Source organism: Canis aureus, chromosome 6 (assembly GCF_053574225.1).
Source record: "Canis aureus isolate CA01 chromosome 6, VMU_Caureus_v.1.0, whole genome shotgun sequence".
NCBI classification, from domain to species: Eukaryota; Metazoa; Chordata; class Mammalia; order Carnivora; family Canidae; genus Canis; species Canis aureus.
The window spans coordinates 40562812-40585748 of NC_135616.1; the positions used below are offsets into that span (position 1 = coordinate 40562812).

The window sequence follows — 22937 nt, forward strand, 5'->3', positions numbered from 1 at the left end:
AGCAGCCATTAAAGTGGTTCTGAAGAACATTTAATAGCAATAAAAATTGTTCATGATATACTGTTAAGGAAAAAGGGGTTGCTGAATACAATTTATCTGCTGTACACCATCCTCTCCACTGATTGCCCAATAAAAAAAATAATTGTGTGGAACAATAAACACCAAAGTGTTAGTGTGACTGTATTTCACTAGTGTAATTAAAGGTGGTTTTTAATTTCCTCATTTTGCTCATTATTGTGTTCTAGCTTTCTTACAATAAATACATGCTATTTATATGTTTCTAAAAGATTCATAGAAGGGCAGCCTCTGTGGCCCAGCGGTTTAGCGCCGCCTTCAGCCCAGGGCGTGATCCTGGAGACCTGGGATTGAGTCCGGCGTCGGGCTCCCTGCGTGGAGCCTGCTTCTCCCTCTGCCTGTGTCTCTCTGTGCCCCCACCCCCGTTCTCTGTGTGTGTGTGTGTCTCTTATGAATAAATAAATAAAATCTTTTAAAAAATAAAAATAAAAGATTCATAAAAAATAAGACCCATTTTTTTTGGATCTCTCTCATCTCAAAGTGTATCAAGCAATGCTATTTCACCTTTCTGCAGAGACAAATGGTTTATTTGTGTTTGGAAGAGGGTGAATGCTCCTCACCCTGGCACCAGAGCTGCTCACTGAGATTCTTGTCAAGCCCTGCCTAGTTGGGACGGCACAGGACTCTGACAGATGACAGTGAATTAAGGAAGACGATACAGAAAAAGGCATATGCAAAAGGTGGAGGAAGAGCTGCTGATAGGTATTGGTTTTTCACAGAAATATTTATGGTTGCATTCTGTCCTGTATGGGCATGTGGGTTCTTGAGTTGAGAATTCATTTTTTTCCCATGGCATTACCAAATGGTAGAGGGTGTGCTTTGTGTGAAAGTGAGTGATGCAGGGGAAGAGAACTGAGTTGCTACAGTGGGGTAAGTGGGCCACTAGGGTGGCAGCATGTCCTTGAGGTGATGGTATGTTCCACCTGGGTGCTTGCTCACATCTGACAGATGGCAGACATTTACATGTGGACAGACACAATCTGCAGGCCCATCTAAACTCAGATGCAAATGAGCGGCTGCAGCCAGATGTGAAGAGCTCAGTTGCTCATTGGAGGACAAAGTAGCTTCATGTTCAAGATTACAGTGGCAGAACTGAAACTGTAGGGTGGGGTGCGTTGGCCAAAGTGAGAGATACAAACACTCCTTATGCGGGGTTATTTGGCTACCAGCAAGATGGAGTCTTGACCAGAGTTTCCTATAGACACAAAAGCCTCTGGGGCCAGCCAGGTAGACCCTTGACTTGGAGATCCTGCGGGTGGCAACAAAAGTGTTCTGTCAGATACAGAGCAACAGTGTCCCTGTCAACTCTGTTCCATGTCTTGGAAGGAACACAAGGTGCAATGCCAACATGAGGTGCATCAGGACTGGACAGAGACAGAGTCTTCACAAACTACAGCTCAGAACAAAATAACTACCATCTCCCATTTGAGGATGTTGATTACCAGGATAGTCACAACAAGAAAATGAAACTGGTTAACCTCAGAGGATATATTTGGTTGAACTTGGGCCTGCAAGGCCAGGATGATAGAATTGAATATCATGATGCATGCATTCACTTCCTGCAGGAATTAATGCACACTTTGCTGTACACAGTGGACATGGTGATAACTCACCACCATCATCCTTGTGGGGGAGCAGTTACAGTAGTAATTTCAATTGTTACTATAATTATCTTGAACAACATGATACGTCTTTGTTGAATGAGGTTTGACCTAGAAATTTTATTTCCAGGGTAAGAGATACATTTTTTTGGAGGTGCTAATGTTTGTTGGAGCAGAGCTGGCTAGTGGGAATCTCAATGTTGTCTCTGCAGATGCTCTCCAAATGTTATTTAGGTAAACGCAGACCCTTCTGCCCAGAAGATTCTTTACAATGCAGTTCATTAATTCCTAGAATTCTGATGGGTCCTCCATAGTCCAGATAGCATGGTAGGGAATTTGGACCAAGAATGCCTGGGAACTGTTGTCCATTTCCTCCCTGGTGGATATGAAAATGAAGGTCCTCCAGAGATCCAGTTGCTCCAAGAATTATCCATACATCTACTCCAGGCAATCTGAGAAGGACAAGAGCAAGTTTAGTTTCAAGTAGTGATTGTTTTTAGAAGACTGAAGTTTTACAGGTCTCAAATTTTTCTTCTCCATGAAGAGGATCATTTTCTTCAGCGTCAGTAGAAAGTATCACAAACCCCTTTTGAAGAAAGCTTGCCATTCCTGTGATGGGGAATAGAGGTGAGCCCCATCTTGAAGTCTGAGGTTGGGGGGATCCCCGGGTGGCTCAGCGGTTTAGCACCTGCCTTTGGCCCGGGGCGTAATCCTAGAGTCCTGGGATCGAGTCCCACATCGGGCTCCCTGCATGGAGCCTGCTTCTCCCTCTGCCTGTGTCTCTGCCTCTCTCTCTCTCTGTGTCTCTCATGAATAAATAAATAAAAATCTTAAAAAAAAAAAAGTCTGAGGTGGGGAGGGGCACTTAGTGAGGCTCTGAGTAGATATCTGAGCAGCATGTGCAACAGGGAGCAGACCTCCCTGGGTCTGTGAGGATACCTCCTGCCAAGTTGCCCGGACTCCCTGGGGGTGGCAGGCATGAAGAGGCCCCTGGGGGGATCAAAGACCATTCAATCTGAAGCTCTCTGTTTTCTGTTCTAATTGTATATGTGTGATCTGGGTAGAGGGGACATTTGGGGGCATTTAGCACACTCACCCTTAGCAGACCCACCCACAGCTGTTTCCTTGAGTATCTTCCCAGCAGTAAATATCGGCTATTGGTGGTAGAAGACGATCAAGAACCAAGATCAGGGCAGTCCGGGTGGCTCAGCGGTTTAGTGCCGCCTTCAGCCCAGGGTGTGATCCTGGAGATCCGGGATCGAGTCACATGTCAGGCTCCCTGCATGGAGCCTGCTTCTCCCTCTGCCTGTGTCTCTGCCTCTCTCTGTGTGTGTGTGTCTCTCATGAATAAATAAATAAAATCTTAAAAAAAAAAAAAAAAAGAACCAAGATCCAGATTGTACTTGTGGCTTTTGGTCTTGATTCCCCTTCCAGGGATTTGCTTATTCTTCTCACATACTCTGCTAACCATTCCTTCCGAGGTCAGGAGGTGGTGATTCACCGGTCAGAGGAAACGTGTATTCATTCAGTCAGTGATGGATAAATAGTGCATAATTTGTTAAATGCATACTTAAACAGGTAAAAAAAAAAAAAGGGAAATTCCTCCATTACAGATAGGAGAAAAAAGGAAGTGGAAACAGAGTATTACACATGTATGTAAATTGACACTACTGATGCCCAGAGGAGGAAACTATCACAGTGGATACTTTTTGTGAATTTAGCATTTAGTCCGTGTGAAACTAGGAAGGCAAAACCCTCCATCTATAAGAGGGAGAAGCCTGAAACCAAAACACATAAAGTCTGGACCACCAGCAGGCTTTCCTTGTAATAAAAGAGTGGCTTAGTGGGAAAAAGATTCACCCACCACCAGAGATGACAAGCAACCTTGTCTTTCTATGAGCTCTGGGGGAAATAGTTTCCCCTGAGACATCAAAACCCCAGAACTGTGCCACTCCCATGGGTGAGATAAATAATTGTCATAAAAAGTGGTCCCAAGTTAGAAACGCCCCCGGGGCTTAGAAGCAGCACTTACAAAATGGCTTTTGAGGGATAATCAGAAGCACAGATCATGTGAAGCTCCTACTGTACAGAGGAAGTGTCTCCATCAAGATCACAAAACCCACCAAATTATGATGAACAAGATTCAAAACGTGATTAATGCAGGTTTAAGTACCTAAACCTTCAGGAAGAAGAGCTACCTAAGACTTACAATAAATTTAATGTATTTAAGCCATTTTAAGGTGGTTAAAATAATAAAGTATTACACCCATAACAGCAAACAAAAAGGGAAATTTGAAAAGGAATAACAATAATTTTTGAGCATTTAATGTGTGCTGTGTGTACCTCGAAGCATTTTTTTTCGATGTTCTAAATCTTTTTAAAAATTTTATTTACATTTGGGACGCCTGGGTGGCTCAGCGGTTGAGCATCTGCCTTTGGCTCGGGGCGTCCAGGGATCAAGTCCCATATGGGGCTCCATGCATGGAGCCTGCCTGCTTCTCCTCTCTCTCTCTCTGTGTCTCTCATGAATAAGTAAATAAAATCTTTTTAAAAATAAAGTAAAATTTTATTTACATTCAATTAACATATAGTGTATTGTTAGTTTCAGAGGTAGAGTTTGGTGATTCATCAGTTGACCTTGAAGCATTTTAAACAAATGATTTTACATAATGAGCAAGACAGTGTTGTATATTAGTTAACAATTGTTATCCCAGTTTTAAGCATGAAGAAATACACAGAGATTAACTAATTTGACCAAATTGCAGTGCTAGTAAGTAAATGGTGGAATGCACCTGTAAATCCAGAAAGAGTTCAACCTTCTAGTCCCTGGGGGCTCCCACTTCATTCCTGGAGCCCTCTCTAAGGTCCAAATACTTAGCAGTGTCAGATAAAATGTAAAATATAAAAACCTACATGTGTCCTAAAAAAGAAAAAGTTAAACATTTCCATTGGCCAGAAATAGAAATGCAAGTGAGAAATGCAGCTGAGGAGATGAGAGCCAGCGAGGGTGCCAGAGAAAGACAATCATGGCACAGGCAAGAGTGGGTGCAGAGGTCCTGAGCTGGTACGACTTGATGGGGCGTGTGCATGAAGAACACTGGGGACCACAGTTGGAGCCAATCCTGCAATGGGCAAAGTCATCCTTGAAAGAAGTTCAAAGGGTGTTAGTGTTAAGCAGAAGTACTAAACAGGAAGTTCATGTCAGATGTGTATTATCTGATGAGATAAAGTAGCATGGAAATAAAAGAAAAAAGAACAGACGACTTAATAAAAAACAGTAGATTCCTTATATTTTTTGAAAAAATACTTATCTCTATCTCACATAATTTAATTCCAAAAAGTAAAGTCATAATATAAATATAATATAAAACGCCAAAACAGGAAAAATCAGATTCTTACCTCACACCAAACATACATACGATCCTGTGGATGTATATCAAAATTATGAAAGCATTCTAAGAAAATATAAGAACATTTTTATAACATTATCACATGGGAGGGAATGTGAGGGACGTTTCTGGAATGATGGAGGAATTTTACATCGTGACAAGAGTTTGGGTTACCTGGGTGCATGTGTCTGTCAGACTGATGGAGCCAAGCACCTCAAATGTGTGCACCTCATTATATATAAATTATAAATAGTTCCTACAAAAGCTATAAGAAGAAGGCAAATGAACACTGAGACAATGTGCAAGGGTCAGCACAGGATATTTTAGGAAGAACTACAGATTAACAGCCAATTTATGGGGGAAAATGTTCAACTGTGTTAGTTGTTTTAAATTTTTTAATTGAGGGGCACTTGAGTGGCTCCTTCAGTTAAGCACCTGCCTTCGGCTCAGGTCCTGATCTCAGAGTCCTGGGATAGAGCCCTCTGTCGGGCTCCTGCTCAGTGGGGAGTTTACTTCTCCCTTTCCCTCTGCCCCTCCCCCTGCTGGAGCTCTCTCTCTCTCTCTCTCTCTCTCGCTCTCTCTCTCTCTCTCTCTCTCTCAAATAAATAAAATCTTATAATAAAATAAAACAATTCAATTGCAATAACAATGATACTTTGCTCTCACAGATTGATTCTCTCATGTATTGCTGGTTGATGTATTCACTGATAGAGGCTACTACAGAGCAGTTTAAGTGTATTTAACAAGAATGTCAAATGTTCACAACCTAAAATGTCCTAATCCCTGATTTACAAATTTATCCTTCAGATGGATTTGCAGGAACACAGAAAAATGTTTGTTCAATGACATTTATTTTAGTATTATTTTTATAATATAAAATTTTTGGAAATCACCTAACGTCCATCAGTGATTGAAAAGGTTAAAATATGTTACGATAATATTTAGTTAACAACACTGAGTTTTTAAACAATGGATACCACTTGCGGTATTAGATGTAGGAAAGGTTCTAACTTTTTACATCATAGACTTCTAAATTGTTTTAATTTGTAAGAGTTGGTGTATAATTCTTTTAAAACTAAAATATAGACTCCAAATTGTATTATCACATTTTTAAAAATTTGTTAAGTAAGAGAAGAAAAGGTATATTCATAAAACTTTTAGAGGTGCAACAAATACAGAATTTTGGATGTGGTAAAACGTAGAAAGATTGTGTTTCATTATAAATTTGGGGGCATCTAGATTGACCTGTACATACAAATATGTCACTAAAATTGAATGTAGCCACAGTAACTATTTACGAAACTTTGTTTGAGTTCTAATGCACTGAGTCACATACTTTATGCAGAAACAGGATGAGTCCTGTAAGTCAGGGCAGGAGTTCTGTTCTGGGGTTGAGTACAGAGCTCGCCTGCCCTGGGCTGGGACAGCAGCCACCTCTGTGTGCAGCTGTCCTGCAGAATCACTAACCTTGTGTCCATGCAGTCTGAGTGAGCTTCACTGTCCCTCCACCCAGAGGTCCCAAGTTCTTTCACCCACTCTGTTTCCTCTGATAAAAAGAAGTTAGAACACAATTTGACGTGTGCTTAAAGAACCAGTTGGAATCGGGTTATGGTAACAAGGTCCTTCCCACTGCCATGTTCATGTTGGTTCTTTTGGGTGGTTTCTTCAAGGGCTAGAACCACTTCCACTTCACAGTAGATTCAAGAATAGTCTCTGGGAGCAAAGCACCTGGGTGAGAAGTACCAGAAAGCTGACTACCCCAGGGTCTCTGAAGAACACATTGATTCTGAGGCTTGGAGTCATGCAAGGTTTCCAAAGAGCAGAATCTTCCAGAACTTTACATAGCATCTTCATAGTCTACATCTGTAACACTTGTATCGCTTGTATTCTTCAGCCTAAAGTAAATGGCTGAGGCATCCTAAAAGCAAAGGCACATGGATAGGACCAGAGCAGGGAAGACAAATGGAACATGCTTCCATCTGGTTCTCTTCCCCAATCAGCCTGGATGCATCCTATGTGCACTCCACGCAGCACATAAAGTGGAAGACTGACCCTAGGTGAGCATTTTCAAAAGGCCTGTGTCCCCCTGGTGGGCTGCAGAGGTGCTCCTGATGAGCCATATGCTCAACCAAACATGCAAACTCCCGTTCTAATAGACCACTCTTAGGCAGTTCCACGGGTGGTCGTTATTTTTTTTTTAAGGATTTTGTACTCATAAACTACATTTAACATGTCACTAGAGTTTACCAAGGATACAAATTCTGTCCTGAGACATCTGGCTACGCTACCACACTAGACAAACTTACAAAGCACCTACTGTTCTTGCACATATATGGAGCTAAAATTCCTGCAATTTTCTGGAAGTATTTTTGTATTACCAGTGATGTGTTGAATTTTTCAAGGTTTACAAATTACTGAGTTGACACAAACCACTATCAGTTTAGCTTTGTTCAATATTAATTTGGTTTTCCACAGATTGTGTGGTTAACCTCACAATACAAAGTGGTGTGTGTGTGGTTCAACATTATTTCAGGATAAAGATTTTCGAAGAATAGAATTTTTAGACCAGTCATGCACTAGAGTGTAACTACAAATCATCCATGTCTCCATGGCTAAAGGAAACACCTGTGCAAACCTCCACAGTTCCCTTGTACAGTGAGGCTTTACTGTAATGATGGAATGTTTTTCCCACTGTGTGGGGAGATAAGGGAAGAGATGGTCCACAGAGATCTTTTGTTTTTCCTAAGTGGCCATAGTTTTAAAAGTTTGAGAACCAGTTCCTAGAAGACAGAGAGAAGAGCAGGAACGAAAGTACAGGAAGGATTTTAACTCACCTGGTCCTCGGTATGTGTCCTCAGGGGATTTGCTGGGGAATAAAAGATGTGTCAGATGTCATTTATATTTAAAGTCCTTCACTAACCTCATGCTAATAAAGGCTTCTTCTCCTATCTGCAGGAGTGTCTGTTTGCTATTCCTCTTCGTTTATACATTAGCTAATTAATTTAAATCCTTCGTAATTTAATGTAATTTAAATCAATCACATTGATTTTCATCAATATTTTTAGTCTTGCTTTTCTGCCTATCACAAACATGATTTCTTCACTGTAAAGAAAATGATGGGCAGCCTAGGGGTGGGCAGGTGAGTAGGTTCCCTGGGCATTTACTCTTTTCACATTTCTGGACACACCAGGTATGGATAGAACAACAGCAGCAAGTGGGCAGCCGTGTAGGTGCCACAGAGAGTGCGGGCACGGGGCCACTCAGAGAGGACAGGCGGACACCACCACCCCAGCTGCCACCTTGACAGTAGGCGCTGAGCTAGCACCTGCACTGGGCTCTCTACTCGGGGCCCCCAGACCCAAGGCCAGTGCTCAGAAAGGCAGAGCGGAGCCCAGAGCCAGCTCCAAAGCAGAGCAGCAGCGCCCAAGGACACTTCCTATATGTCATTCGCGGCCACTGATTTATCCTCTTTGCTCCAGGAAAGACAAAAGTCAGAGACAAATTTAGTCCCTCACATCTCACCTGCTGCTTGCCGCTCCTGCTGCGTATGGTACACCAAAGAGTAAATCTCGTCCCCGCTTACGACATTCACTGAAAAAGAAAGGAGGTGTGACACAGTCCTTTCTTCCTGCCACTTATGTCACTCCGTGCCAACCACCTGTCACCACGAGGACAGATGTGCTGTCTGTTCACCGAGGTGACTGGGACACAGCAGGCACGGAGTGGGCCAGCAGACTTCACCCCCCTGTCCCTTCCTCTGCTCACTGTAGCTACTTGGGCCAGGCCATTTGGGAAACCTCACCATTTTCATATACAGACTGTCCTTGCAGTGGGGCAGCTGAGTTGACGTAGTTGGAAGCTTGTGGCACAGGGCGGGGAGGGCTCCTGCAGACAGGGAAACACACGCTAACTAGGTGGGACAGCATCCCAGACACCCCAGACATCACCATCCAGGGTTGTGAGCAAGACATCGAAGCAGAGAAGCCTGTTAGCAAGGGTCCTGAGCAGAATAAGGACTTTTGGGGAAAAATCGGCAGTCAGCTCAGCTGCGTGGTACAAGCCCTGTACCTGGGCCGAGCAGGGCACGGCAGTCTTCTGGAGTGTAGAGCCCATGAGCGCAGGTCTTTACCTGATGGGCTCAGTGTGGCATTGCCCACACCTGGAATAGTGCCCCTCCCATCACAGGGGCTCAGTGAACATTGAATGATGAATATTAACTCCTCCCGATGGAGAACAGGCTGCTAGGCAGGACAGGCAGCTTGCGGAAAGGAAAGAAGAAGGTGAACGTGGGGGTACGTGTACTCCTGGAAGACTACTCCAATTTGGGAAAATAATCTGATTTTTGTCAGCATAAACAACGACACAGCATAAAAATATGTCAACTAATCATTGATATTCCCAGGTGCAAGTGTTTTAAAAATCTTTTTCTTCTCTAAACTAAACAGCTTCACCAGCGAGTTTTCAGGATGGTTATCACTCTCTGGCCTGAGTGATAGAAAAACACACATATCTTCATGCCTCTGAGACGCTTCCAGGATCTCGGGATCCTGTTCTCCTGCCTCATCAGAATGACTCCTAGGCCCTCAGATATTGGTCAATTGATTGAATGAATCAATTCATTGGTGAATGTGTGAAATGGTCAAAGTAGTTCAATGAAGGAGGTAAATTAGGAAGAATGACAGAGAAGGATTTAAATTAATTAATGCACAAACGAAGAGGAATGACAAATGGACACTCAGTTGCCAGTGAGAGAACTGTGGAGTGGAAGGTGGGATAATAAAATATGCAACAAACACATGAGAGGGGACAACACAAAGCTGTTAAGATAGGTTTTTCTGCATTATCGGTGCACACAGAGGGAGCAGAGCCTCACCTGGGCAGGTCCCTGGCCGGACGTCTTCCTACAAGTCAAGCAGATGAGCAAACATGTCAAAAGGGGGAATGTGATTGTCATTGTTTGCAGATGGGCCTCGTGTGGGGACTGCTCTTTGGGCCAGGGTGCTCTCATGTACCAGAGAGCGTGCTGGCGATCATTTATGCAGATCCCTCACTTTGCAGGCAAGGAGACTCAGTACAGGATGGTTAGTCGAGCTTCCCAGACAGCTCATACCAGAGCGAGGACCTGAGCCCAAGTCTCTGAAGCCGAACACCTATTGCACTTTTTGCTTTTGGCTTTAATAACACACTACCTACTCTTGTCACAACAGGGGTCCTCAGAAGCAGACACTGCCACGGCCATGTTACAGATGGGGTGAGGTGCCCCAGGTGCCAGACAAGCTTGGAATTTAAATGAGAATCTCACACCGTCTTCATCTTGCTCAGTGGAGAACAGGAGTCCAACATTAAATACACCAATAAATATGTAATTACCAACTGTAATTAGTAATAGCCAGGTGAAGCTAAATAACTTGGTGCTCTGATGAGGAGTAGGATGAGAGCATTGTAGGCTGTGTGGCCGGGTGAAGCCTCTCAGGGAAAAAGACATTTAAGATGAAAAGCAGGAGAGACCCCGCAGCCAGCAGGATGTAAGGATACATGGACGAGCATTCCAGAAGGGGGAAAAGTACATCATGATGTTCTGGGGGGTTGAGAACTGAGCCAGTGACTATAACTGGGGGGTGGTCAGCAGAGCAGGAATTGCTGTGCTTCTCTTCCAGTGGCTGACTAATTATTTTAAAGAGAGTCACAGCTTTGAGTGAAGATTAGATCCAGAAGCACCAGACATCAGCTGAACCCCAACTGATCACGGGGCGCAGGGAGAGGGCAGGACTTGACCAGACACTGCTAGGGGCCGGAAGCAGATCGCGGTTTGGGTTGCTGGCAGGACATTTCCTGTCCCTCACCATGGACACATCCCCAGTCGTGCCTATTTCCATGAAAACAAAGGTCACAGTAACAAAATACCCGAAATAAATACTAACCTATTTTTTTCTTGAGCCAACAGCAGAATAGGGCCATAATGGTGGGACCGAGGACGCCAAGCAGCCCCTCCAAGATTCCTGAGGTGAGCAGTTCCTCTCTGTCCTCCACGGGCACTGAGGGGAGAGGTCTACACATGAGCCCCCGTGCAAGGTGCTGGCCTTGGGAGAGCAGATGTCTCGAGGCTGGGCTGAGGCCAAGGTCTGCTCCTCCAGAGTGAGGGGGGCAGGGGTGGCAGGCCTGAATGATGTGACTTGCAGCTCATCACACTGATGGCAGGAGAGAGGCACCAGCCTTCACATGCTCTGTGCCCCTCAGACATACCTCCCAGGACAGCACCACCCACAGACACTCCATCGTTGGTAGCACAGTGCCAGAAATTCTGTGGGGTCAGGATGCTGGAAAGAGGCATTGATTGACCAAGACAGTTCAACAGCCTGAGCTGTACCTGTGATGTTGAGTGTCACCACCTCGCTGTGCTGGGCCCCCAGGCCATTGTCAGCTTCACAGGAGTAGTTTCCAGAATGCTCCATGGTCAGAGAGAGGTTGAAGGACGCTCCTTCTCCAGAGGGGGCTGAGCTGCTTCCCAGGGTGACATTCTCATGATAAAACTGGTACAGGATCGGGGGAGAGCCCCCGTGGGCCTCACAGTGAAGCTCCACCATGTCCCCAGGGAAGACCTGGGCCCCAGGCACCTTGAGGGTGAGGATGGGGCGGGACACTGGACCTGAGGGAGATGGCGGGCCATCAGAGAGGGTTCCCATGTCGTGACAGACCCATAATCCCTGCCCACACAAGCTCAACCCCCTTGAACTTCCCCGGGGTAACCCAGGGGAACGTGGAGCCCAGCTAGTGGGGATGCTAGCGAGACAGAAGGTCGCAAACTTACTTCTAACGGTGATGCTCACGAGCTCGCTAACACTGGGGCCGTAGCCGTTGTCGGCCGTGCAGTAGTATTTCTCCGAATCACTCTCCGTTACCCTTGGGATCTCGAAATTCGCGGACAGTGAGCGCTGGGTCTTTGTTTCCAGGTTCAAACCCAGGGCCCCTTTGTACCAGGAGAAGGTGATGTGTCCCGTGCCCTGGGTGGCCAAACAGATGAGAACCAGCTTCTTTCCCTTCTGCACTTGTCCCTCTGGAGGCTGTGTCTCCAAGCTCACATTCCAGACCGGGACTCCTACACAAACACAAGGTGACACAGGTGGGGTGACCGTCCTGAAAGCAAAGGTCTTGGGTAAAGCCAATAATTTGTACAGTTTAATGGTGGCAGGTGGTGGTATTCTGAAGGGTGTTTTTGCTGATTTGGGTCAGCCTTGGTCAGGTGGATGGTGGTAGGGTGAGGAAGGCCAATGGGTACAGCACCCCCTCCCTCCAGGACCCTGGCTTCTCAAACCCTCACTCTACAAGGCACAGCAATACAGTGGCCATAGTCCAGATTGCAGATCAAGCTTTCTGGCCTGGAATGCTGGTTGTACATCTTACTGTGTGTGCCCCAATGGCTTCTCTTCTCTGTTCTCTGAGACTCAGTTCCCCGTCTAAACAATGTGAGAGGTCATGATAGTTATCTCCTACAGCTGGGGCGGTTCCATTACATAATGCATTTGGGGCCTAGAGCGGGGCCTGCTGCCCAGCAGTTGTTGGTTCTGGTCCAGCCTCACCAGTGCTGAGTTTTGAGCAAGGGTAGGAAAGCCAACCTTCTGGAGGAATTCCACATCCGCTTCCCGGCACCATGGACGCATCCTTGTCTGAGAATGGGGGAGGACGTTAGAGTGTCCACCCTGATGTGGAGTGACATGGTTCAGAGTCACAAAACACTCCCTTCTCTTCCTCTCTTTCAAAACCCAGCCCCAGCCTCTCCTCCGGGAGCTTCCTGCACAAAGCCAGCCCTTACCATCCAGGTCTGGTTTCTGCAGCTCCCTTGACTCCCACCACCACCACGCGTTTCCTCCTAGCCGTGGAGAGTGCCGAGGGCACTTCTGGACATCACGGGCCATGATTATGTAGTGATTCACCCCCACTCTCCAGCACCGGAGGACACAGTAAGGGGTTCCTAAGACTCCTCTGTGCACTTGAGCAGGATTAGCAAGAATAAGGGAAGACCCCTCAAGGACTCTGATAAGGAGAGAAGCTCAGGCACAGGCAAGCTTCCGACAGCTCCTCCTTCTGCAGGGAAGAGCAAACCCGTGCCCTACCTGAGTCAGCCCCCAGTGCAGGGCCCCCCACGCTCACCTTGCACCTGTATCTGGATCCTTGGGCTCCGAGTGACTTTCTGTGCCGAGGTCTTTGCTTCACACCAGTAGGATCCCGAGTCTTTCCTCCACACAGTGGGAACCTGGAGCACCGGGTCACTGCCACAGCCCAGATCCAGGGCCTGGTCATCTCTGAAGAAGCAGAACTGGAGCTGGTCATCCAGCTGCTGAGAAGTGGCCTCAGTCTCACAGGTCAGGGTCATTGATCTCCCCTCCAAGGGCCAGGAGGGCCTGGCTGTCAGATGCAGTGCTAGAGAGGAGGACAAAAGACATGCCAGGGAAATGGGTTTCAGAGTTCCTGTAAGAGGCACGTTGTGTTCTCAACATTTGAAACAAGGCCCAAACAACCTGCATATTGAGTGCAGAGACCACCCCCCAGCTCAGCACCACCTGCCCCTGGGCAGCACCTCCTCTCTCCACAAGGCAACCTCCATCTTCAGCTTGATTCCCACTCTGTGAGTTAAAACCCCCTGTTTTGGAGACAGGACAGGGTGCTGATGACCGTTATCAGAGATGGTAAAGCCTGAGGTTTCAGAAAAAGTGAGTGTGTCTCATTCATTCTTGTTGTAAACTAGTTGGTTATCTTCTGCCCACCCCGCCGGGCATCCCAGAGCCACATTGTCTTTCATGGACAGAATGTGACACCAGAGGGTCTGCCAATCAGGGGAAGTTAGAGGAATTCAGTGCTTTCTTTATGGATTGTCTCCCACCCCTGTTAGTGCTGCTCCCCATGGAAGGAACAGGCTCACACTTGCCTGAAAGTGCCACGTGCCCACACCCAGCTCCCTGGCTCTGGGATTTCATGCAAACCTCTGTAGAAGCCACAGTTGTGAGGGACAATTTCAATCCATACCTTAACCCTCAGGAATGTCTCCCTTGTTGGCTGTAAGGGCTCTTCTCGGGGTGGGCTACAGACGGGCAAAGCTGGGTCCCGCTTCCCTTCGTCTCCATCGGCCCAGCTGCAGCACCCAGGAAACACCAAATCCCTGAGTACACTGGCTCTTGAGGCATGTGTCTATCCAACTCAGAGCCTCTGCTCTTTAGGAAAGTTTAGGAAGTTTCCCTCCTCACCAGATGAAAATGCCAAGTGTTCTCAATCGCAGAGAGGTGATTGCTGCACCAACACCTATCATCCTCCAGCCTGGCTCCTCGAATGCTTTACCCAAGCACTTTTAAAACTCAATTCCAACACTGGTACCAGGATGTTTGCTCTGGGACCTGGGATTCCTGTGCACTGGGGGCTGTTTTCTCTCCTTGGAAAAATGCAGTCCCCAGAGCACTGCGGACAGCACAGCTCTTGGACAAAGAAGGGAATAAAGCAGACATCTAGGCACCTGACCCCACCCTTCTGAATGGGGCAGGTGGTGTAGAGCAGACACCGGACAGGCAGTTTGCAAGGGCGGGAGCTCAGTCTTGCAGCTCGGAACTTGTTTCAGATCATTCTCAGGTATTCCCAGGAGTACCTGGCAAATGCCGGGGGGTGGAAGCTTTGTTTCTTCTGGATGTGGTTTTGGATTTCTGCTTAGGCTCAGATTGGGCACATGCATTTGTAGGGTGAAAGGGTCAGGCATGAGGCATGTTGGCACTAACCCTTGGCCTGAGTTCAGCTTGGACAAACCTTAGGAGAGCACCCAGAAGGCTGGTTTGGCCCTAAATATCTCTGGCCACTGGCTCTCCAGAGCTTTGTCTCCTGGCTGTACGTGTGACCTGTGTTCTTGAGGTGACAGGAAGCCTCTTTGAGCCCTGGGGTTAGTGCCCTAAGTACAAGAGAGCAGTTCTGATGTATCCTGGGTTGAAACCCACTTCAGTGGAAGATTCCTTCTGGGGGAAATCTTCCTCCTCTCTTCGTCCGGTAAAGGTGAATCAGAATCCGAGCAATGGCAGGTTTGCACCAACCAGGGCCTCAGAAGGAAGCCGCACAGGGCAGCAGTTGTGGCGACAGAGCAGGGCCGGGAATGCAAAGGAGGCAGAGGGCTACTGCACTTTCACATGACCCAGGGGCCGACCGTCATGTCCTCCACGGATGTCAGATGGCAGTGTTTCCACCGTCACTCCTTGGGGAGCCCTCTATGGGGAGACAAGAGGCCTTGGAGTCCCCCAGGCTGGGAAGGCAGAGATTCTTCTAATATCTATCTTCCACACTCTCTGACTTCCTGTGGAAGCGCATCTCCCTTCCTGAGCTCACACTTCCCACAGAAAGGACTGTGGTTTTGAGAAGGTCAGAGCAAGGCCTGCTCTCCTAGCTGAGCAGCCATGTGTCAGGTGCACAAACTGGTCTGAACACAGGCAGCTGGTCCCCGGGGGAGCCGCTGTCATAGTAGACCTCAGCGGCTGTCACCAAATGTCACACAGCATCCACGGGCCCCCTGCATGGACCGGCCCAGTGACAAGATGCCTGCAGACCATGAAGAGGAAAGGGAAGTGCTACGTACCTTCACTGGTTGGTTCTCGGGGTTGAGCTAGGAGAGAATTCAGGAGACATCAGTGCCAGTGTGGATGGCCCATGGGCAGCCCCATGCTGCTCTCCGCATGTCCTCCCCCACTCCCTCTTCCCCCCTTCCCCTCCCATCTCTCCTTGGCTCTTGCTCCCTGTTCTTCTCCCTCTGCCCTTTTTTACCTCTTCCTCTCCTATGTGCCCCATCACCACACAGTTCCCTTCGTGGTTGGGAAATCATTCCCAGTCATTGCTCCCATCCATGATTAGGAGGTGGTGCCTTTGTTTCATGGCTCTCACTCCCCTGGCCCTCATCCCTCCTCTCAAATGTCCTGACAACCCCAGCCTGGGCCGACCACAGTGACAACAGCTAGGTCCTGCTTCACACTCAGTGCCCTTTATGCACCAATGTCTTGGCAGAGGAGGTCCACAGAAGGGATTTGGATCTCTCCAAAGATCCTCCCATACCCCAAGGGCTTGACTGTAGTGTTGCAGCATGAGGATCAAGAACAGAACATTCTGGGGAGCTGCAGGCTCTGCAGCCAGAGAGCACGGACCTGAACGCTGCCTCTTTTCCTTACAAACTGTTCTACCCCAGGAAGACGCTTCACCTCTCTGGGCTCTACTTTCCTTTTCTGTGAAATGTAGGTAATAATAGACTTACTTTCCAGAGTTTCTGCGAAGATTAAATATATTGGTATCCATAAAATGCTTAGAATCATGCTTGGCATTTATTTCACATTCAGTAAATATTACTCATTATTGCTACCTATTCGAGCCCATGTTTACTCTGAGATGCTTAGCCTGCTATTTTAGCTTATTTGTTCCTCAGCAGAATGCAATCAGTGGAGCTGGCATGAAAATCACATTTTTTAAGCCACCCATACTACAAACAATTTCGAGTGCTTACTGTGTGCCAGGCACTGCACGTGGGATTGGGTTTGTAAGAATGAATGTGAACAACAGTGTTTGCCATCAAGGAATTTAGAGAGAGAGCCAAATCAATATATAACCTGATTTCAGAGAGCAATCAGTGCTATAGGAGAGCTGAAGCCGCAAGATAGGTTGGAGTGTCTCAGGATGGTCTTGACTCTTAGGAGAGATGCTAACTGAGTAGAAAACAGAATGAAAGTAGAGAGCTGCCTTCTGAGTGTTTGGAAACAAGCACCCCTGGCACCGAATGAGCAAACGCAAAGGACCTGAGAAGAAATGAACTCATGGGGGGAGGAAGGAGAGGCGGTGCCCCTAGAGTGGATACAGAGGCAGCAGTGGGCACTGGTGTGGTGGGAGGTGGTCAGAGCCAGTCATGGAGGGCTTCCTGGATTTGGCCCCAGGTCTGGATTTCATTCCAGGTATGATGGGGAGCTGTGGGCAGTTCTGATTCTTTACGCTTGTAAAATCACTCTTACCCTGGGAGAAGGGCAGACCACGGTCATGCAGGAGCAGCAGAGAGGACACTTGTAGCGATTTAGTCAGGAAGACGGAGGACACCAGCTCAGGCTAAGCAGGGCTGCCCGTGAAGGGGAAGATTCCAGTATAAATTTGAAAGCAGAATCAGTAAGAATTGCTTACAGTTTGGAGGTCAAGTGTAGAAGAAAGAGAAGAAGGAGTATAGGTCTTAGATTTTTGGCAGCAGCCTCTGGAAGAGTGGAGGTCACCGTAGGAAACAGGTTAAGTGAGGGGAACATACAGGAGATCAGGACATGTGTTTGGCCATGTGGAGTGCAAGGTGTCGATGGGACAGCTGAGTGGCCATTGATGCATGAAAAGTGCTCAGAGGAGAGACCAGAGCTGGGAAATGAGCTTGAGTTTAAGAATAAAGTGGAGCTGAAGTGTCTGAACTGGGCTGGGAAGTGAGTGCCAGTGGAGCATGAGGTCTGGGCACCAGCCTTAGGGCAAGTCCAACCCTGATGGCCAGGAAGCAACAAAAATTGAGTTAGAAAGAAAACCAGCAGCCTGTGGTGTTCCAGAAGCTGAGGTAAGAAGTGCTTCCAGAAGACAGAGCGAAGGAACACCCCTGAGAGGCCGAGGGAAAGGAAGCTGAAAACAGAGCCTAGGTCAGGGTGACATGGAGAGGGTTGGTGGTCTCAGCGGGAGCCATGGAGGGGACAGAAGGTGGGCAACCGTGGCTCAAAGAAGGGTGAGGGAGACCTGTCAGCACCGAGAACCGGCCAGTGGTCACCGGGGCTTAGGAACCTGGAGGGTTTGATGCCAAAGGGATGGAGGCCAGGAGGGAGGGTTTGAGGCAATGGAAATGCTCTGCATCTTGATGGTCCTGGTGCTCACATGACTGCAGATCCTTCTGGAAAATCATAGATGGTGCATCAAAGAAGTGAATTTTACTGTCATGTAAGTTAAAAATGAGTTTGAGACAGGAAGGATGGGAGGAGCTGAAGCACTCCCAGCAGCTCCCTGGAAATTTTGTGAAAGGGAGCAGGCCACTGTCAGGGCACATTTCCGTCGTTTTAGGAGAAAAGACATGGTGGCATGTTTGTATATTTACAGGACTAACCCAGAATGAAGAAATGTAGTGACGGCACAGTGATGGCTGTAAGAAAGTGAGAGCATCAAGGACCCATGCACAAGGGAGGAGTCCCGTCCTACACCGGAGGATGGGAAGTGTGGTCCTGATGAGGGACACACAGCAGGGGCGGGGGTTTGCAGACACGGCTGTGGAAAGCTGAGGACGTTCTCTTTTCATGGCTTTCCTTCCTCGTGACGTGCAGCCAGCTTATAAACTGAGAGCGAGGAGGAGGAGTTTGAGGAGACAGAGAAGGTAGCAGACAGTGGTTTGAGTGTGAAGCACTGACTAGGAAGGTGTAGGAGTGTCACTGGCCCTGCCAGTGCCACCACAGACGTGTGCCCTATATATAAAGGGACATGAGTTAAGGGGTGATGCCTTCCATGTGAAGTCACATTCAGCTGCCTAGGCACTAGTGTGAAGCGTGTTGATGGAGAGATGTAGCCGGGGGAATGTTGGGCCAGCCCCAGCATCTCAGCTGAGGGGCGGGGGTGCGGAAGACAGTAACTAGCAGGGAAAAGTCACTCTGGGAGGTTCAGAAGGGAAGTTGCAAATGCAATGTGGCCGGTGGGTGGGATTGCGGTAGGGTGCCGAAAACAGGGATTTTGAAAGCCAACTGTTGTTGGTAATGATAAATTCTAGGATGTGATGGTATGAATGAGGGACCAAGGACAGAGGATAGAGAAAGACGTTGATGGCAAGCACAAGGAACAAAGAGCCCAGTCTGCTGTGTGAATTATCCCCACGGCTATTGACAACAGGAGAACAAAGACAGATTTCATATCAGAAGGAAAGACAGACACTCAATGTTTCCTATGAGATAAAAACCAAAATGATAGTTTTCTTCAAACATCTGGCTGTCCAGTCTTTACCACCCACTGCCTGACTCAGAGCTGCCAGTTGGAGGCAGAGATCTTGGCATCGGTGGGCACAAGTGGAGACCTCAGAGGGATGGGGGCACTGGGGCTGGGACCCCACACTCACTGGCACATCCTACTCACCGCACAGCAACAGCACGAGCCCCAGCAGCATGAGGACCAGGTCAGGGACTGTCACTCAGATATTTATCCTCCAGCTCAGAGAGGCAGCGGCTGGTCTGAAGGTTGAGGAAGTCGGGATGGGAAGTCCCACTGCAGCACGTTTACAGAAATAGAAGAACGAGAGCCTCCCAAGGCCCACCTCTATTTCCTCTCCAGTGAAGGCTGGTTCCCTGTCCACAACTTGAAGAGCGTGGTGCACTTTAGCACATTAGGACCTCCCGCAAGAGCTCAGTGGAGTCTCAAAGGACGTTTCCCACAAGTGATTTCTGACTTTGCAGAGCACTCCTCAGACTGCGGTCCTGCAGAAGGCAGTGGGTGCTGTCCTGGATGGGAAGGATGTCCCCTCCACCCCGCCCACTCGGTGTACACTCTCGCTTCTCAGCAGTTCCACGCTGTCACTCTGTGCATGAACATCCGAGCTTTGCCAGGTGGACTGTCACTGGGGTTACGCGCAAGGCCTGACAGATTATGGTGAGTACGGGGTCAAGCTATTTGTAAGATACTCCCACCCATATTTAAACTTTTATGGGGTAGTGGTCAGTGAAGCAAAAACAGATGAAAAACAGTATCACAGGAAGTTACCACCTGGGGGGGTGTTTGTAAGTGAAATACAGGAAATAAGCATAGGCAAATTAGCTTCTGGATGTTGGGGACAGTTCATCATGATCACTGCCCCTCCCCAGATCAGGTGTGTATCATCTCTCCCATCCCTCCCTGGAGCACCCTGGCACTCCTGGTCCTCGGCACCTGGAGCCTGCATGTAATTTAGATCATGCTTAGAAGACAATAAACCATCTTAATTTCCAACACTTCTTGAGCCTTTGAGGGTCTAGGGTTAAGAACCAGTTAATTCAAAGCTATTAGGGGACATGGCAAGACACCATTCAGTAATCTCAGGTATCTTCTTTTCAGGCTGCAAGAGTCTGTAGAGAAGGTGTGAGAAGAGAAACAAGTGGTCTACATGGCCAGTGCTGGAGGAGGAGGGAGCAGTGCTGGGAACTGACCGGAATCCCCAGGGAAGTTCCAAAGACTCAACAGTGCATCTGGCTTTGTTTGCTGGCTCTGGAAAGCCTGTCTTGATGTGGGTTTGCTTCATTTAACGTTTGAAGACCAAGACTTCTTATTCACTGAGGAGCTCAGAGCCCTCTTGGCCCAGCGTGTATGGCCGTGTGTGTGCACACACCCTGCATATACCTCTCTGCCTGTGCTCATGTGCACACCTGTGCAATTGCTTTAAATTAAAATCTTCCACCCTTTCCTCTAGTTTAAAGGCTGCACAGTATTCGTTATGCTCTCTCAAGCTTTTATTTTATACATAGGCACACTAAGAAAGGTAGCATGCATATAAATTGTGAGATGCTCTGATGAAATGCAAACCCATGAACCCCTACACAAAGATTCCAATCTGGTAGATGGGGGTGAGGTCTAACGTGGAGGCAGTGAGCCAGAGGGTGCACCACTAGGAAGGAGAGGAATGTGGGTAGAGCTTTGTCACCAGGGTTCCAAAGTCAGGGCAAGACTTTTCACAAAATGATCTGGTGTTTCTGTTGGAAAATCTGCACCTCTGGGCCGCAGAGCAGTGCTGAGGACACAGAGGTGCCTGAGCTCTTGACCAAGGGGGGATCTACAGCGCTCATCAGCCATAGAGAGTAAGCAGGGGCTCACTTTCTGTAGGGGAGGCTGGGATGGTTAATTTTATTTCAGCTTGGCTGGGCCACCGTGCCCAGATATGTGGTCAAAAGGAAGACTCTTCATACCCATACATTATACATGAAGCAAATGGGGCCCATAGAGAAGAAACTTGTTTCAAGTCACTGTTAGAGATTGGGTTACTGCTTCCAAGTATTGGCTCCCCTCTTATAAGGGAATTATACAGGCTTTCTCATGATCAAGTCACTCATTCGAGAATCTTCTGGAAGGAGTGGATGTGCCTGGGTCACAGGCTTTGGCTTGGCTCTGTGACATGCTTTGGCCAGCAAGGTGTAAGGATACAAGGCATTGCTGCATGCCATCAGACACTGGCTGCACTTGTATGATTTCGCTTGGTTGCCTATTTGACCTATTTTCTAAAGTGAGAAGACAGAGGGAACTTGAACCCAGCCCATGGCTTGGAGCCAAGCCGAGCTGAACCCAGCCGAGCCCAGCTAAACTTCAGCTGACCTGCAGCTCTTGGTTAGCCTGGGCAAGACAAAAACATCTTCTGTGAGCATTGATGGAATAACAACCACAGGAAAAGCTAGCACGCTTCTGCAACAGAATGGCTGGGCAATAATATGCATTATCACTTCGATTTCATCTTCAAATTAACATGACTCATGTATTTATTGGGCCTCTGTCATGAACTCTTAGGGGTACACAACCAATGCTCCTCATGTTTCTATAAGCAGGAGAGATTTTCCTCTCCAGACCTCAGGAAGAAAATTATCAAGGAGATATGACTTATTTGGCTTATAAATTTAGGAGAAGCAACTGAGCATGTGTGGCTTGGTGCCACCTGGGTTCTCTCCTTGAGAAGCTAGGCCTCACCATGCTGTCATGGGTCATCATCCACACACCAGGGTCTGCCCCTGCTGCAAAGGCCCAGGGCTATCCAGATGGTAGATCTGCTTTGTGTAGTGGTGAGTTGCGAGAACCCACTAAGGCCACACAGCTAAGCCACTTCCTCCAAAATCATTATTACTGGTGAGAAATCTGAAGTTTGCTCCCCTCTGCATGACTCCTGTTACCCTCCACTCATCCTGACCGTGGGTGGATAAGAAAGGGGTGTTAGCTGTCCCCAAGAAACGACAATGTGTGCCTTGTACAGCCCTACATTCTGAGTGTATGGAGGTGGGAAATGCATGTTCCTAAGTGCCGAGAATTCACAGTGCAGTGAGAAAGATTTATGAGCAAACTGAACACAGGGAAGTGTGAAAATCATGATAAATAAGTCAGGCCTGGTAGAGAGGTAAGAGCAGAGAATGTAGGTGAGCTGGTGTAGGGAATAGGGAGGCTCTGCAGAGGGTTTGATATCTAAGCTGGTTTCCAAGGATGACTAGGATCCCCGCCCGATGTCTAGCACGGAAGAACACTACACGGAGCTAAGAGCAGATGCATGGATGAAGGCATGAAATGGCAAGGCATTTTGCTGAGACATTTGAAGTTTGATTATTGGAACAGAATTTGAGGAAGTGCTGACAAGCATGAGGCTGAAGAGACAGAGGGTAGAAGAGAAACCATGGAAGGTTTCATGTGCCATACTAAGAATGTGGGAATCCAGATGGGGAGCAGGGCCAGGTGGAGCTCTCTGGGCTGGAGAAGGCACCTCCTATCTGAGGGAGCAGTTGGCCATTGCCATGAGCTTCAAAGGACATGCTGCTCAATCATCTGATTGTTCACCAAAGCTGGAATTTTGGAATTTATGTAAAATCACTAACTTTTCAATGTTTGAGAATAATTTTTAAAAATTATTTTAAAACAAAGCATTTCTGTATGGCACATATGCCCTGGGTGCCATGCATGTTGATAAGGGAAGAAACAACCAAACCCAATGAAAATGAAAAATCAGGGAACATACTGAGTTTGACCATTTTGAGGCAGAAAGTTTACTCATTTTGCAGATCAGGAATCTGCAACTCAAAGGTATTACACAATTTTCAAAGCCTTGGCTGTGAAAACTAAGGTTGATGTGACCCTTGGTTTCATTTTACATTTGGATGTGTCTGCTGTC

General features: G+C 47.5%; 1 protein-coding gene and 1 long non-coding RNA gene across 4 annotated transcripts; one reads left to right on the forward strand and one right to left on the reverse strand.

The window, feature by feature from the left end:
• Window positions 1-5897: 5897 nt before the first annotated feature.
• Window positions 5898-19770, reverse strand: LOC144315905 (Fc receptor-like protein 1). 3 transcript variants are annotated; one of them, XM_077901229.1, is made up of 12 exons: window positions 19190-19770; window positions 15666-15692; window positions 13214-13483; window positions 12679-12729; window positions 11874-12161; window positions 11433-11711; window positions 10987-11100; window positions 9939-9966; window positions 8868-8950; window positions 8588-8656; window positions 7900-7931; window positions 5898-6983 (listed from the first exon to the last, which is right to left on the reverse strand). In XM_077901229.1, the coding sequence occupies exons 1-12, from the start codon at window positions 19218-19220 to the stop codon at window positions 6903-6905; spliced, it is 1353 nt and encodes a 450-aa protein (XP_077757355.1). In that variant the 5' UTR covers window positions 19221-19770; the 3' UTR covers window positions 5898-6902. The 3 variants fall into 3 exon arrangements, with proteins under 3 accessions (XP_077757355.1, XP_077757356.1, XP_077757357.1); XM_077901230.1 differs by lacking the exon at window positions 12679-12729; XM_077901231.1 differs by lacking the exons at window positions 15666-15692; window positions 19190-19770 and adding an exon at window positions 14087-15648.
• LOC144315907 (uncharacterized) lies at window positions 19049-21552 on the forward strand. The gene is made up of 2 exons (XR_013381643.1): window positions 19049-19699; window positions 20141-21552. It is a non-coding gene; the product is annotated as an uncharacterized LOC144315907 (long non-coding RNA).
• The last annotated feature ends 1385 nt before the right edge of the window (window positions 21553-22937 follow it).